This window comes from Aedes aegypti, chromosome 2, assembly GCF_002204515.2.
Source record: "Aedes aegypti strain LVP_AGWG chromosome 2, AaegL5.0 Primary Assembly, whole genome shotgun sequence".
Classification (NCBI taxonomy): domain Eukaryota; kingdom Metazoa; phylum Arthropoda; class Insecta; order Diptera; family Culicidae; genus Aedes; species Aedes aegypti.
In genome coordinates, this window is record NC_035108.1 from 324,006,074 (window position 1) to 324,022,740 (window position 16,667).

At 36.7% G+C, this 16,667-nt stretch overlaps 1 protein-coding gene across 2 annotated transcripts in view; it reads right to left on the reverse strand.

Moving 5' to 3' along the window:
- Positions 1 to 16,667, reverse strand: part of LOC5577734 (histone demethylase UTY) — a 266,969-nt gene that overhangs the window by 25,689 nt on the left and 224,613 nt on the right. For both annotated transcript variants that reach the window (XM_021845839.1, XM_021845840.1), the window contains 3 exons: positions 13,692 to 13,867; positions 1,267 to 1,621; positions 574 to 1,195 (listed from right to left, as the gene is read on the reverse strand). In XM_021845839.1, coding sequence (XP_021701531.1) covers positions 574 to 1,195; positions 1,267 to 1,621; positions 13,692 to 13,867 — 1,153 coding nt within the window. The remainder of the gene's footprint in view (positions 1 to 573; positions 1,196 to 1,266; positions 1,622 to 13,691; positions 13,868 to 16,667) is intronic.

Genomic DNA, 16,667 nt, shown 5'->3' on the forward strand with positions numbered 1-16,667 from the left:
GTTTTTGCTAGGTTTCGGTACCGATTATTTTAATGATCACCTAACGGTGACACAGTGTCAGTGCATTCGATCCTTTCGATCCCATTCATATCGGATACGAATGAAATTATTCCAGCGTGTGAAGGAGAGTGAGAGAATTCATCTCGACGCGGTCTCAAAATGAACATCCTGTCGTGTGTTCACTGCCACATGCTCGCATTTGTGGATGCGTTTCATCAAGACTAGTCCTCCTCACGGCAATGTTAATGTCATTTGTATTTCTGAACGAAATTCAAATTTAGGCGCCGAATGGTGTGGCGCAAAACGTGACTTCAGTTATTTAAGATAATCTGATTCACCTATCGACATTCAAATTTAGGCAATTTCGTTTGAAATGGATTATTTAAAGTGTACTCAATGCCATCCTCGGAATGTACCGCTGTATGAATAAAACAGGTTTAATCGGCGAGACCAATGTTGTAAGTCGGAGCTGAAATTCTTCTTCTGGGGAATGTGACCGACTTCCATGCTCAATTATTTTAAAAATTCAAACGTTACACCACGTTTTAAGAGACAGGGTTCCAAGGTACTAACCTGTCCGTATCCTTTCTGGAACTGTCGCTGTTGGGCCTGGGCCGCTTGCTGTTGCTGTCGGGAGCTCATTTCGTTCGAGATTGGCAGATTCCACGCTTCCTCGATCGACGGTAGCTGCCGCCGTTTGGAAGTGATACTCGGCATAGGTGCGTGGGCCAAGTGCTGCTGGAGAAATTTAATCCTCTGGGCGAGGCTCTGCGGTTTGGCACCGCCGCTGCCAGCCGAGGCCGAGTCCGTAAGGCTGGTTCCGCCGCTTCGTCCACCTGAAATCGCTACTGCTGAGGCTGAAGGTGCTGCGGACGACGGCGTAGTGGGCGTTACTGGTGTTGCTGTTGCTGTTCCGGTTCCGGAACCGGTGGAAGCTATGGATGTGTTTGTTGGTGTTGTCCCAGCGTTGGTGGCACAACTGGCAGTGGATAAGGCTGACACTACGGTCGATTGCTGTCCGTCCGGGTTTTTGGTGGCGTTCAAGTAACACGCATAAGCGTCACGTGGTTGGTTACAACTTTCGTACAAAATGCCGAGATTGGTCCAGGCAGCTGAGTGGGATTTATCTAATTGCACGGCACATATGTAGGCCTGCAATGCATCCATAGGCTGGTTCTGCTGCTGGTAAAGTACTCTGCAATAGCAAGAACTTGGATAGGTTAGTAGGAATGAGGGATTGTCGAATGGGTACATGAGAGCACTCACCCTATGGAGCACCATGTGTCGGCGTTGCCTTCGCTCTTCTCCACCGAATTACGATAGGCGATGAAAGCGTCGTGCACTTTATTGATTCCGGCAAAACACCTCCCCAATAGGTACAGGGTCTGACCGGACTTGGGATCGGCTTCAATTGACTTTTGCAAACAGTGGATTGCGGAACGTTCGCGTTGGGCCTTCTCTCCGAGCGGTTCAATGCTGTGGTACATCCATCCTAGCTGACGGCAGATGTCGGCCTTCAGTGCTGGTGTCAGCTGTTTGTCTCCAAGCAGCTGTTCGTAGGCTTCCCTGGCAGCTTTAAACTTGTTCTGCACCTCATAAAGATGCGCGATGTGGAAGCGAACTGTGAATGGGGAGAGGAAGAGATAGTGATTATTTATTAACTTGATTAATGTACAATTCGTGTAATCGATAAAAAGCGGAAGTTTTTTGAACCGAATATTAATTTCCGCGACCTATGTTCAGGACTGGTAGCGGCTAATAGTATAAAAATATGAACTGGAATAGAAAAAGAGACCTAACATGGTCCAAGAAATACTTCCTAAATTTAAATAAAGATTTTTCAAAGACATTTTCGTTGAGGATACTTTTAAGAATTCAGCCAGAAAATTTTTCAAGAATGCCTCCAAAAATCATTCCAAAGATTACTTAGAAGAATTCCTGAAGAAACTTTGGAATAATCTTGAACGAGCCTCAACAATTTACATCAGGATTCAAGGAAAAAAAGTAAAAAAGGGAAGAGACCAGTTGTTTAAAAAGAGGCTTTGAAGACCTTTCATTGAAACTAGAGTCTTTCTAGATCTGGAGACTAGCATTGGAATAGTGGTCAAGTCTACCAGCCTCGTAAGTCCCAAAAAGCTATAAGACGTTCAAAAAAAAAACTTAATGGAGTCATCGACACCGACCGGATGGGTCTGCGAATTGCACCCACCGGCATCGCGGGTAAACGCCACACTGCAATTTGAGTCGCATGAATGATGAGCCGCCATAATGGTCAGTCCGCTTTTTTACGACTTCTTTGCCGAAACAAAAAGTATGGCTCTCAGTTCGAGTCTTTTCGTGCTCGATCAAACACGCCATTAGTTTGGTTCTCGTCGCCGAGTAAAAGACGTTAACCTCCTTAGATGATTCGTCGTGGATGCCACATAAAGCAAGGCACAAAGGATACCTACGCCAGACAAGAGCTTCGATATTTAAGATGTGTGCAGCGCAGGTGGTTGCGTCTTAGGCGTCTGATGGTAGTGATATGCAGGGAAGGTATAAGAACCGCATCATCATCAAAACAGCTACTTCTCGGTATGTAGGGTGATGTCTCAAAACCAAATAAAATCTGCGAAGAAATGCGCGGACAGAGACGGTTATTCCGAGTCGGAATTAACTGTTGATTTCACGTTTTTATAGCTCAGTGAGGAGTACATATAATAATGGCAATGTAGCGTGTTTGTTATATCTGTCTGCTTAGTTAGTAGGTTGATCAGACAAGGTGCAATGACTTTCTTTCACAGTCAACAGTCGTGATTGTATTGTGTACACCAAATTGGACTGTCATAAATGAATCGACACTTTTAACTATTATTGTATATCATGTTATACCGTCTGTCTTCGGTACACTTGTTGGTTGTAATTCAACGATCAAACGTGTGAGGTGATCTGGGACAAAAATGTTATTTTATCGTATAACACATAACAAAACTGCGACATTGGTCTTCGAAATGTTTAGTGGAAAACCTATAAGTAAATGGAAACCGAAAACAGTACTATACCATTTAACTCGACTAGGGTTTGTATCTTTTGGCATGTCATGTCATGTGCTATCCGGTTGTGCTACTTTTCACCGAATTTCGTTTCCCCGAATTTCAGTTCCCCACATACCTCGTTTCACCGAATAACCCATATCCCCGAAAGTGTTTGGTACTCAGAAATATAGTAAATTCACACATTTCATGATGGTAAACGAACTGGTTATCTGATATGCACCCTTCTTTGTTTAATTAGCTGATCTTTAGAGTTGCACCGACCTCGTCGTCTTAGGCAATATGTGTTTAGTTGAGACTGAACCTTTATTGTTATTTCTAATACACCACATTGTCACTGTAGACTATTCTAGCCCTTTTTCGAACTGCATCACTTTTCGGGTAAAAGTCATTCGGGGAAAAGTAAAAAAATCACTAAATTCGACATTGTTGCATTCTTGAAATGCTTATACCACACACAGAAAAAAATATTTAATTTTCAATGTGATGTAAACTGAAGTCTACTGTAAAAATCAATCAAATTCGTGTGTTGTTACAACATCATGTAAATTTAAATGAATATACATTCAAATTTCAACTAGAAATGGTTGAATATTACATGATCGTGTAAATTTAAAGTGAATTCGATTGAAAATTAATGGATTGGTCGTTGAAATTTAGGTTTATTTTCATGCTCCAAATATGTGCATGAAAATAAACTTAAATTTACAACATATTTTTAGCTGTGCAGACAAACTATACTTATAGGGAGCATGATGTATATACACGTTGAACTGGACAGTAGACACCTTCGAGAATACAATTTCTTCAACAAAACATGCGTTTTTGTGGCTAAAAACGTATACATAATCCTTTTCGAAAAAAAACAATCAGTATGATGATCGATTTTTTATGCATGAAATGACGTAAGCATCAGATCACTATCATAGTAACCTGGTGCATACGCCAAATTAACCGGACAAAAACTGGATAAAACGTATGTTTGCTCGGATAAGTTGATGTAAGTGATCGTGTCAATCCGTTTTTCCTCTGATAATTCAAATATTTTCGAACAAAGAAGTGCTGTTTGCATGTCCAGCGAGTGTATTATTAGGTAAAGGATGCATAGCAATGAAAAAAAAAAGGATTTTGGTCAGATTGGCGCTTACGTTGACTCTGCGAACATGAGCAGTGTATGCACTGTATAGCATATGAAGGCTATAGTATAGGCAAAAAGAAGAAATAATAAGATTTTGAAACAAAGTAACGAATTTACAAATGTTTTCATCTGCTAGTATGAGTGCCAAGAAGTGCTATTTAAATCATAATAAACGACAACACGTTTTGGGCAATGATTGAATTTTATTCGCAAATCAACGAATTTTGGTTTTTGATTTTTATAATTTTTATTTTTGAACATCCCTTTTTTATTTTTTCTTGAAGCCTCTTCTAGTTACTGATTTTTAGAAATAATAAAAATTAAGGTTTTTACGGTACTTCTAAAAATAATAAATTTGAAATATTTTTCTGGAAATATTTTGATTTTCCGTGTCATTAACGGAAAAACAGGTTTGAATTCAATACCAAAAAGCACTTTTTCAGTGATAGGTTGATAGTAGAAAAATATAAAAGGTACGGTTTTTTATATTACACGTTAAATGAACCCCAGACATTTGTAGGTTAAATAAGAATACAATTTTTCAAACAATTTTCAAAAATACAAAAAAAGTTTCAAAAGTCATACAAAACTTTTCTTATATGCGTGTTATGAGTCAACGTTTAAGCCAAAATTAAAATAATTTAGATTTCCGAGCTACGAAAAAAAACACACCAAATTTCAAAGTGTACCCCGTCTAAAGGCGGGGTTGGGTATTAGAGGGGTAAATTACCCTCTGGTGGTCAAACAAAAACACTTCACGAACACCGTGCAAGAAATGTAGAATTTCTTCAAAGAATATCCATTTTCAAGCCATAAATGTAAGTAATACAGCAAGATCGGGAACAATGGAAGCTTTTCCTACTGAAATTGTTTCAGAGATTATTCTCGGACTTCTTTCAGAAGATTCTTAGCAATTTCTTCAAATATTTTTTCAAGCATTCCTTCAGACATTTTTTTTCGAAATTTACCTGGGAAATTCTCATGGAATATCCCTTTCGGGACGAAGTATCAAAATTACGCTGGAATTTTTGTTTGCTAAAATTTGGCGCTATTCTGCCGTGCTGATATTTTTAGTAAACCGAATTACTACATTTCAGTGCAGAACTCGAAAAAATGTTTCTACTGAAACTCTGCTATTTGTTTCGCTAAAAATATCAGGTCAGCACATTTCAGGTAAATTTTGCTAAATTTAATGAAAAAAATATATGTATAGCTTCCAGGATTTACACGATATTTCTCTGCAAAGATTTGCCAACAAATATTTTTCCGTTAGTTACACGAAAAAATATGTTCCAGAAAAAATATGAAATTTTATATTTCCAAGAGTACTATTAAATCTCAAATTTTTATTATTGTTGAAAATCGGTATCCAGAAGACGTTTCAAAAAATGGAAAAAAATGTTCAAAAATAAAAATTAGAAAAATCATAAACCAAAATTCCAAAATTTGTGGAGAAAAATAAATCATTGTCCAAAATGTGTTTTGTTTGATTTTAGATAACGAAAAATTATACTTAGATAGAAAATATATTAGATTATGATACAGTTTGAGAAGCTTTCTGCTGGAGACGAACCAGCCACCGGCTCTAAGTCACGATAATGAAGATAATAATTATAATTAGAAGTTTTCTACATAGCTCTCTAGTTTCAACATAAGTTAAGAATAATTTTGACGTCATTGCAGAAACATTACAAAAAAAAAATAGAAAAGCGATTCATGGAAAACCGTGTTCAATGTTCTATATACATTTCTGAAAACTTTGCTTTTTTATTCAGGAAATCGCACAGAAATACAGTCAGAAATGTTTTCCATACTTGTGCCACTGCTAATTTTTCTAGAAGCAACAATTGGCCATATTACGAAGAAATATAAAACACAAATCAATGATTTCCCAAATCTCAGCAAATGACGGATTGGAACTAAAATTTGATAAATATTTTTCTTCTTATCTTTTTTTATTCCTGACATTGTAGCTAAGATTTTAGAGTAGTAATTTGTGAAAACTTGCAGTATTTTCAATTGAAAGCTTTTTTCATGTCAGGAGAGTCTAAAAAATTCCATTAAAAACTATCCCCAACGATACCTACATTCGAAACCACCTACATTCAATTAAAGATCAAAAATAGCATTCGAGAACCTAATACCATAATAAAAATTGAACTGAACAAGGCCCCCAGATATTTTCCACATCATTCTTAGAAGTTAATATACATTTTCTAAAACGTTTAGTGATTTCAATGATTAAAACATGTTACTTATTAAATTTCCAAATTTGGGAACACTCCGGTTTGGCAACATAAAAATCACGCCTTGTTGCTAAAATCGGTAAGACACTGTATCAGATATGTTCAGATATCAGATAAATCATTTCTAATAATTCGTCTGGTTTTGAACTGGTGATTGGAAAAATAACTCAAAAATGTATGTTAAAGTTTAAGTTATTTCTGATGTGCTGTAAAATTTGTATTCAAATCGCTCCATATATAGCAGAGATCTAGCCTACCAAAGTTGATCTATACAAAAAAGAAAACCAGAAACAGAAAAAGTTGCAAATGTGTTGTCCAATACAGTATCTTGATTACTAATTTTTTTTTATCAATTCAAACGGAATCATTTGAAAATTACTTCAATGTTTTACGCATATAGACCACCAGTGCAGTTTTGGCTACATTTTTAGTTTTGATTCTTCAATTGGCCATTTAGGCATATGGGCAAATAAAGTGTATAGCAGTTAAAATTAAGGTACAGTGGGGGAAGTGTATCACAATGGGGTAAGTGAATCATTCGTCAATATTAAGCATAAATACTTGAATATGTTGAATGTTTTCGCACCATTGCTTCGTTTTAGGTTATACTATTGCAAAACTGGTACTAAACGTACACTAACACAAGAAAACTTGTTAGCTGCAAAAATGAAATAATTTCAAAATTGTTTTCCATCAATCAAAAATCCATTGTTTCTCGGTCTAAAATCGAATTCTATTAGTTTTTCGACACATGGTGAGCATTTCAGTTCTAATTGAATGAATCACAGTGACAAATATGTGATTTTTATAAATAAATACAGATATATTGTACATGGTACACTTACCCCTACTTTTGAATGGGGTGGGGTAAGTGGATCAAGTATTATTTTCATTTATTGGCAGACTGCTTACGAAAATTTGAATAAGTTTCAATACTCGCAAATGTTGTTTTCTTTTATATTTTTCATTCCAAGCTTAAATTTGTCAAATCAACCATAGAGAATTTGAATTAATCCACCTAAAAGTTTTTTTAACCTTCCTGGTATAAAAAAATATAAAATAATAATAATTTCAAAACTCACACGAAACTTTTCGTGGCTTATCTAAGCTGAGTTGCAAAAGAGCAAAATATACTAATTTTCCAATTGAAAACACATTGTCGTACCTTATTTGACCATATAAATTATTCTAGACAGATGATAAAAACATATTCATAAATAGAATAAAAAGATTTCAGTTTGTTATTCAAAAATAAATGTAACTAATTTTTTCAAACTACGAGTGTTTATCGAAAGCATCGTTAGAAATAATCCTACAATGCATCTGTATAACTTATGTGTATAAATGGGTGAATTTTCTCCAAATTATTCTAGTAGCAATGTTTCTTATTGTGCAAATTAGTGTAAACTAATGTATACATATTTTTAAATATATTTTGATAAGATAAAGATACTTTTTAATTTTAAAGTATTAAAATATACCATTACTAGTACTAATAATAAGAACGAGAGTAATATCATACTTACTATACATCATTACATCTTATTTGTTTTGAGAACAGATTTTTTTCTATTGGTGATCCACTTACCCCACCATGGTGGGACAAGTGGATCATTTGGCGCAAATTTTTAAGACCCTCATACTCAATACATAACAATCAGAAAAATCTAAATAATCGATGATTGGAAGTATATTAGTCCCTCATTTGTTATCCACAGAAAAAAGTTTGAATTACATTATTCACGTAAGCTGTACATAACAATGAAGCTGACTATTGATTTTTCTGTATCCACTTACCCCACGGTACCTTATAAGGAAAATGAAATAACTCATTTTACTTTTTTCAAGTAAATTCCAACGATTGAATGAATATAGTTTTACTATTTGAATGTGGTCTACTAAACATGAAATAATTTTTACTAATTGGATAAGTAAAACAGTATATAATCCATTACCATTAAGGTTGGCGCTATGTCAAAAACTGGTGACCCTACCCTAGAGGGTGAGATTGGGACAAAACAGAGCGTGTCCCGGTTGATTCTCAAACAACTTCCATAACTTGACTTTAAACAACTTTCGTTATATGACAAACTAGATTCAATTCGTAGTAGGAATAAATCAAGAGAATCGTTCCCAAGTTTCCAACAGATTGTCAATAAAATTTATATGACGGATATAAAGATGAAATTTTGAAATAGTATTCATCCTCCTAAATGTGATTCTTTTTATGAAACATCAAAAGTAAAAAAGGTCTTATTTAAAAGCTTTTTTCAATGATTTGATAAAATAAGCTAAAGTACCGGATAAAGCGTTCCAAATATGCTCCAAACTTGAGTGAATTTGCTGTTATGAATCATAATAGATATAATATTAGATTATAATTTACTAAAAAAATGCCATGTTTCACACTACACAGCGTAACAAAATAACATTTTTGCGTGTCTTAAGGATCAAATTAAGTGTATCTAATAATTTTTAGGTTATTGAACTTGATGCTGTTCTCAGAAATGTTCCAGCACATCACAACTTTAGGCTACAGGACGCCAAAATTTAACAAAACACTGGTTTTAATGAGGTGTATTTGAAATTTAAAGTATGATTTATCAAACTTCCTAATGATTTGATCCAACAAGCATGCAAAATAGGATCTAAACTTTCATTGAAGATAAAAAAATGGGGTAAATTACACTTTTAAATTGAGATTGAATCGACTTTTTCAACATGCGTGCAGTCTCCATACCAAATTTTGCGTTTCTTTATATGGAAAAATATAATAGGTTTCTAGTCTTTGTTGAAAAGTATAGTTTAACACGTGACGTTTGAACTGTATGACATTCATTATTGATCAAATATTCAACATTAAAAGTTGTTTACCAACGGGGTGAGAACAGTGGTTTGCACGAATATGAAATTGAGTAACGGTATAGAGACATTTTCAATTTTACTAGACACGATTGCTTTTTATAAGGTCCTAGTAAAATTGAAGCAAATGACGAAACTGAAAAGGCAGTTTTCTCCATAAAAAAATCATAAATTTAAAAGAATATAAAAACTCTACTGTTTTATTTGCTAAAACCAGCATAGTTGCTTGTTTTTATGTGTTTCAAATTTGTGAATTATTTTACGGAGAAAACTGCGTTTTAAAGTTCTGAAATTGGCTCCAATTATACTAGGACCTTAAGTCAAATAAGTCAAGGCATGAGACACACAAACCTAATATGTAAGTAAGTATTCTGTTATTTCAAATAGTTTCACCACTAGTAATAACATAAATGAAAAAAAAAAACTTTCACAAACACTAATTAAAGCCTGTCCACGATAAATTTCGGACACGGATGGCGGGTGTACCACAGAAAGTTCGAGAATTTTACAGAAAGAAGGATTAACATCCTTGTCAACTGTTTATTTTGTAGATATAACTCTTTTATTCTGAAATAAACAATTGTTTTTGTTGAATTATGAGTAACTTTTTTTTGCTGCCATTATTTGGGTGTCCGAAATTTAACGTGGGGCCCAAATAGCCGTAGCGGTAAACGCGCAGCAAGACCAAGCTGAGGGTCGTGGGTTCGAATCCCACCGGTCGAGGATCTTTTCGGGTTGGAAATTTTCTCGACTTCCCAGGGCATAGAGTATCTTCGTATCTGCCACGCGATATACGCATGCAAAAATGGTCATTGGCATAGAAAGCTCTCAGTTAATAACTGTGGAAGTGCTCATAAGAACACTTAGCTGAGAAGCAGGCTCTGTCCCAGTGAGGACGTAACGCCAGAAAAGAAGAAGAAGAAGAAGAAGAAATTTAACGTGGACAGGCTTTATACTATGTAAGTGGTCTTCTTTGCAACATTTGCCCACATAACATTCAACATTCCACGAACCAGTACCCACATAGCCGTCAATCACTTTTCCCCAGCTTGCTGCATACACTTGAGGATACTCACACTTCACAGAAATCACTTCCGCCTCTCGTTTATATAATTTAGCAAATCAAAACTAACCATCTATTGAGCACGCGAGAGGCTCTCGAGAAAATTAACTGAAATTCTTTCGATCCTACCCGCCCTACGTTCACAGACTCACTGGCCCAACCCGAAGCCTCGCATCCCGAGAAACGCATATCCTTCGAATTCCACATCCTTCCAAATACAACAACGCTCGGAATCCCTAAAGAAATAACATCAAGAAACCGACAAGAAACTGCACCGCACAATGAAAGATAGGATTTTATTGTTCGGGATAAGTTTTCTTCCTTCCATCCATCCATCCATCCAAGTTCATCGAATGTTGTGTTTCGTCCGTGCACACATATTCTTCGTTGTCCTGCCGAAGAGCAGGACACAACATCGTGATTCGGAAACGGTTTCGGGATATCTGCAGCGCTCGATGGCTTCGTAACTATTGGGAGGTTCACCCGTCAAAAAATCAACTGCTGCATGCAGCAGTAAAACAATTTTCCTGCATCAATCATATCCTACGAAGAGTTTGTACCCGAGTTGCTATTCGAAATTACTCGACACAGGTAGGCAGCATGATGCGCCTGATTGACTCTAAATTCTCTCGGTGATCCCAAATTGCAGCAATCATCGTCGGGATCGGGGTCCTTTCTGTGCCATTCATTGGACCTCCCTCGCAAGGAGATGGTTTGGTTTTGCAGTTTTACTGCAAGTTTGCTCAGCAGGTAGGATCGTTTGAGGATCAAAATGAGCGAATCGATTTATTTAACAGGGTTGGTAGAGACTAGGTATCATGAAAATAGGAACTTTAGAAACTTCTTTTCTGAAAAAAAAAATCAAGAAGCGACCAAACAGCAATAGAAACAGATCGAAATAGAACTAAATAGGAACTAAGAAAACAAAAATATACCAAACGGGAACAGGGAGACTAGAGTTTGATTCCGAATCTGACCAAACATTTCTCTAAATATATTACTAAGACTTTTATGGGATTTTTTATGATATAACGACAAGTACTACTGCTTGTATTACTGCAATAGAATTGTGACTAAATCTCTGAAAAAAGATCTGATACCAGCCCTGGTTTTACAAACTAACGTCCAAGTCTAACTTTGAACCATAAACCCATTAAAATGGAATTACCTTCACAAAACATCGAAGTTGTCCTTGGTTTAGGGTATCATTCGATCGCTATCTGCATATTATGATATAACAACTCTTCGAATTATCACATCGTAAACCTGATGCACAACATTTCCCCGAACACGTAAAAACTCTTTTCTCCGAACATCTCCCAACAACTACATTAAAATGTATGTTATCTTCAGTGTCCTGTTATTATTTCATCTGCTAATTGAGTAACTGTTTCGGTCCATAAACCGCATTATTACTCGAACAAAACGGAGCCCATCGCCCATCAGCTGGTGTATCCTGTGTGTCACGTTGAACCTTGGTCCAACAAAGTGAACATCAGCAGAAGGCTGACAGTTTTTTGAACTTTTGAATCGTGTCCCGTCTGTCCCAGGGATCGGATCATCTGTCGCGCAAATTAACCGCTGCTGCAGCTTCAACAAGTTCCACAACGTTGTAGCATCGTTTCGATCATTCCTCTTCTGATGAGGTGCCAAAACATCAGGTTGATCGAGTGGTTCCCAACCTTTTTGGAGTTGTGGCCCACATTGAGGTTCTACAAACATTCCGCAGCCCTTAGAAAACTACTCTTGACGAGTGCTTATAATTAAATTTTTAATTTATGAATATAAATTATTTATCTGAATTACTAGGTCATATTGACCTGGTTTCATGTTTTAACATTGATTTCCAGAGAAATTTCATTGAATTTCAATTAATAAGTTTGTTTGAGTGGCCTTCCTTAGCCGAGTGGTTGGAGTCCTTTTCTAGAAGATATTTCAGTCGAAGTTGGGAACCACTGCGTTCACCTTTTTTGGATATGAAACACGCAAACTCACCGCAGCAATGATAGGAAAAATGATCGAATAATGATGATGTCGGCTTTCAAAGACACAATGAATGCAGCATTACAACGCGTTGCTCTTGTTCACAGCTGTTAATATACGATTCCCATCCCATCACATGTGGAACTAAAGATACTCGATAGTGCCCTTTCGATGGACTCACATCTCTAGCCAATCACCATTCGGTTTCATGATAAATTACCTATCGACATTGGTTTCGTCGAAATTAATTGATTATAGCCAGGCAGGTGAATGTGCACTGCTGAAAAGATTGATGATCGCTTATCGTGGAGCGTGGTGCGTTCCAGTGGATATCTCGACTTTTCAATGTCTATTTGTCGGTTGACTCTACCATTCTAGAATGGGTACCTATATGAAGTCTACTTTACAATTTTATAAGTAAATCTAGAAACAGACCATCTTTGCATACAGAGAACTTGCCCGGAATAGCCACCCCAAGGTCGTTGATAACATTATTTAGCTCTTGGAAAATTATTCATTAAATTGAAAAAAAAAAAGAATTGAATACTCACAAAGTTTAGGTTGCATTGAAAAATGGTTTAACAACTACCGAACAACCCCCCTTCAGAATACCTGTACCCAAAAACAATGATAGTGACCTAATTTTAGTAATTTATTACTATTTTCTATCTGCCTCTCTTTCACTTTGAAAGGAAGTTTTATGCTATTTGTTAATTCACTTGGGTTGAAGCATCGCTAAGCTTGAAGCCAGTCGAAATGACTATTGGTGTAAAACTTCGCAGTAGAATGAAAGAGCGGTAGATAGAAAACAATAATTTATACATAAACTTTAGTAATTCGAAGACTATTTTTATTTTTGAGTTTATACAAGAATGACGACTACAATATCAGTACATCTGATAATCTCAAAGCTTCAGAAACAATCTGCTTAGATAATTTCAAGAAGCTTGAGATACCCAAACGCATTGATAGGTTTTAATGGCTATCCATGGGTGTTTCGAGGAACCTGTTCCAGGATAGTCGCCTCAGTGTCAAAATACTCCTTCTTAGTTCAAATAAGACTCCAGAGACAGTTCCTTAAAATTAATACTGATGATTTTGATGTATATAACGCAGGTCAACTATGGTCCTCGGGAAACTTGTATCAAAATGAGAAATTTGAAATTTCTTGACACTTTACTGATAAGAAATTCAAAACCTGTAAACGTCACAAATTTTGGGATGTAATCTCATAACAAAATTCAATGTAATTTCAATAAATTATTTGATCGAACATCACGCTGCATGTCCAAGTTTGTAACCAATTATCCTCCATTGACAGATAAGTAACCTCTAGGTACGTAACGCCGTAAGTAATATGTACTCACTTTCAAGTTTGCCGAAGGTGCACGGCGACGAGTCGGAGTAGGCAAGCTGCAGGTGCTTCAGCGATTGTTCGTAATCTCCATTCACTTTGAGCATAAGCCCAAGACGCAGGTGGACCTCATTGGCACGCGTAAAGTCCGGACAGACGTACAGCAATTGTTGGAATGATTTTATCGACCTGGAAAGAGTGAGAACGAAAAAAAACATGAGAAAGGGCCAAAGGCAGGGAGCGGTGTGTAATTTGTTGAGTTTGAAACAAATGGGCTGATATGCGTAAGAGCCGCGCCCGACGAAGAAAGTGCATCACGATGCATGCTGCAGCGGTTGATCGAGCTGACAGGCTGCACCCGTTGCACAGGTTCACCATATTGGTGTCTGCGTTTTTCTCTTCCTTTATCGTCCTTTTGACCACGAGCCACTATGCCATTATCAGCTGGTGGACCTGTCAGAGTGATCAATTTGGGGTTCCCGCTGTGCTGTGGTATCTACGCTTCAGTATCAAGCAACCCCGGTAGGGTAGGTGAACCAGTATTCACCCCTAAGGAACAATATGTTTCTAAAAACGAATAAAAGTCTTTTGAACACACTTAATACGTTAAAGGAAAGGGGTCCTCGATAGTCAAGCTTTATGTATCGTTTTAGCATCGCTTCACATCAAGACGCTAACGTTTTAGCATCGCTCCACATCAAGTCATCAATAGGCGCGTGGTGTACACACGGCCTATCGATTGCAAGGTTCTTGGACCTATTCCAGGTGGCCGCGTAAATTTTGACCATTTTAATTTTTTTTTTGTTTCGATAGGCAAATTTAGTGCATGGCATATACTAACTTCTTACCACCACTCACATTTTTGGAAATCTTTATCAACGAGATTTTTTTAATCCTTGGTTAATTTATCTCGGGACCGAATGCCGGTACGCCTACCCTGCACACTAATTTATCACCATGCTCAGTGCGTTGCTGCAGCCTGTCTGCGCTACCGTTTTCCAGAAAGACACCACAAAAGAAACATGCGAGCGAACCAATAATTTTACAAACTGTCATTTCCCCGGAAGCTTAATTGAAACCGACCATTTCTCGTATGACCACAAGCTACGCCTTTGCTTGTTGATGTACGGTAGATTCCAATCTTTCGGAAATCATTATCATTTTGGCACACCTAAAGAGGTAATTCCGCCCAGAATAATCATCGATTTGCATATGTTTATTTTTATCAGGATTCCAACCGTTTTGAAAATTCTCGATTGTCTGTTCAAATTTCAGACTCCTACCGCGTTCGAAACGCACCAGAGTTCTACCATCCATCCATGTACGAAAATACATAAACCTTGAAACCTGCTGCTTCGTGTGGTGCGCCTCCTCGATACAGACCATCTGTCGACTTGGTTCGACCCTCGATTCAGATGCTATACAGAGACAAAGGAATGCATGTTGTTCGGGTGCATCACAAATACAGTGGCATGGTGGTATCCCTACCACGCGGATAAGGCTCCCTTTTTAAATCCCTTGCCTGCAGAGTCGTCATGGCCCAATTCAGAAGAAACGCACCGGAAAACTAGAATCATCTTCACCTGCTCTTTTATTGGATGAAAGTGGCTGTGCTCTCGTTTTATAATAAATTGAGATTGTCAAATCATTTTTCTGTAAAAAAACATGGTCGCTATATTAAACCGTTTAATGTGGCTAATTCTGTTATGGCAGAATGACGATAGGCCGAAAGGCCGAAAGGGGCTTAAGACAAGCTGTCCAATTTACTTACAGCTAATAATAGGCAATTATTATTATTGAAACTTATCTGACATCTAAATTCAAACTCAAAAGAGATCCAAACTTATGTGTTTATCGTAATGATCGACTTGATGGGGCATGTGGAGGAGTTGCAATCATCATTCATAGGCGTATAAAACATCAACTTTTTTCGTCATTTGAAACTAAAGTTTTTGAAACTTTAGGTGTTTCTGTTAAAACACAGCTTGGTAAATATACTTTCATAGCTGCTTATTTGCCATTTTAATGCTCTGAGCAGTAAGTTAATTTGCTCCAAATTGACTCACAATAAATCATTTTTTTTGTCATTGGTGACTTTAATGCCAAACATCGATCATGGAATAATTTGCAAAGTAATTCATACGGCAGAATTTTATTTGATGAGTGCTCTTCTGGATATTTATCAATTCAATACCCTGATAGCCCTAATTGTTTTTCCTCTTCTAGAAACCCTTCTACGATTGATTTGGACTTAATCGAATCTAGCCATCTTTGTAGCCAACTGGTTACTCATGCTGATTTTGATTCTGATCATGTCCCTGTTACATTTCAAATATCCCATGAAGCGATTCTCAATCCTATCAGCTCCACTTTCAATTGTTTTCGAGCCGACTGGAATATATATGAAACATATATCGATAGTAATTTTAATGTTAACATTTCTTTACAAAACTTGATATTGACAATGATCTTGAAACTTTAACAAATTCCATTGTTGAAGCCAGGAGCATTGCAATTCCAAAAAGTGAAGTAAAATTTGAATCCGTGATTATAGATGATGATGTTAAACTCTTAAACTTGAAACTTAAACTTAAACTTGATCTTAAAAACGTGAGGAGAAGGCAATTTCAACGCACTCGCGATCCTGCTATGAAAATTATATGACAGGATCTGCAGAAAGAAATTAAAAAACGATTTTCATCACTAAGAAACAAAAATTTCGAGAGTATTTTTTTTTTTGAACCCTGGCTCTAAGCCCTTTGGGAAATTATCTAAAATTTTGAAAAAACCTCAGAAGCCAATACCGGCATTGAAAGAGGAAAACAAATTATTACTAACTAGTTACGAAAAAGCTCAAAAACTTGCTATGCAGTTCGAAAGTGCGCACAATTTTAATTTAGAACTTACTAGTCCAATAGAAAATCAAGTTACTCAGGACTTTGAAAACATGCTCAATCAAGAGAACGTTTTCGAAAATTCCTGGGAGACT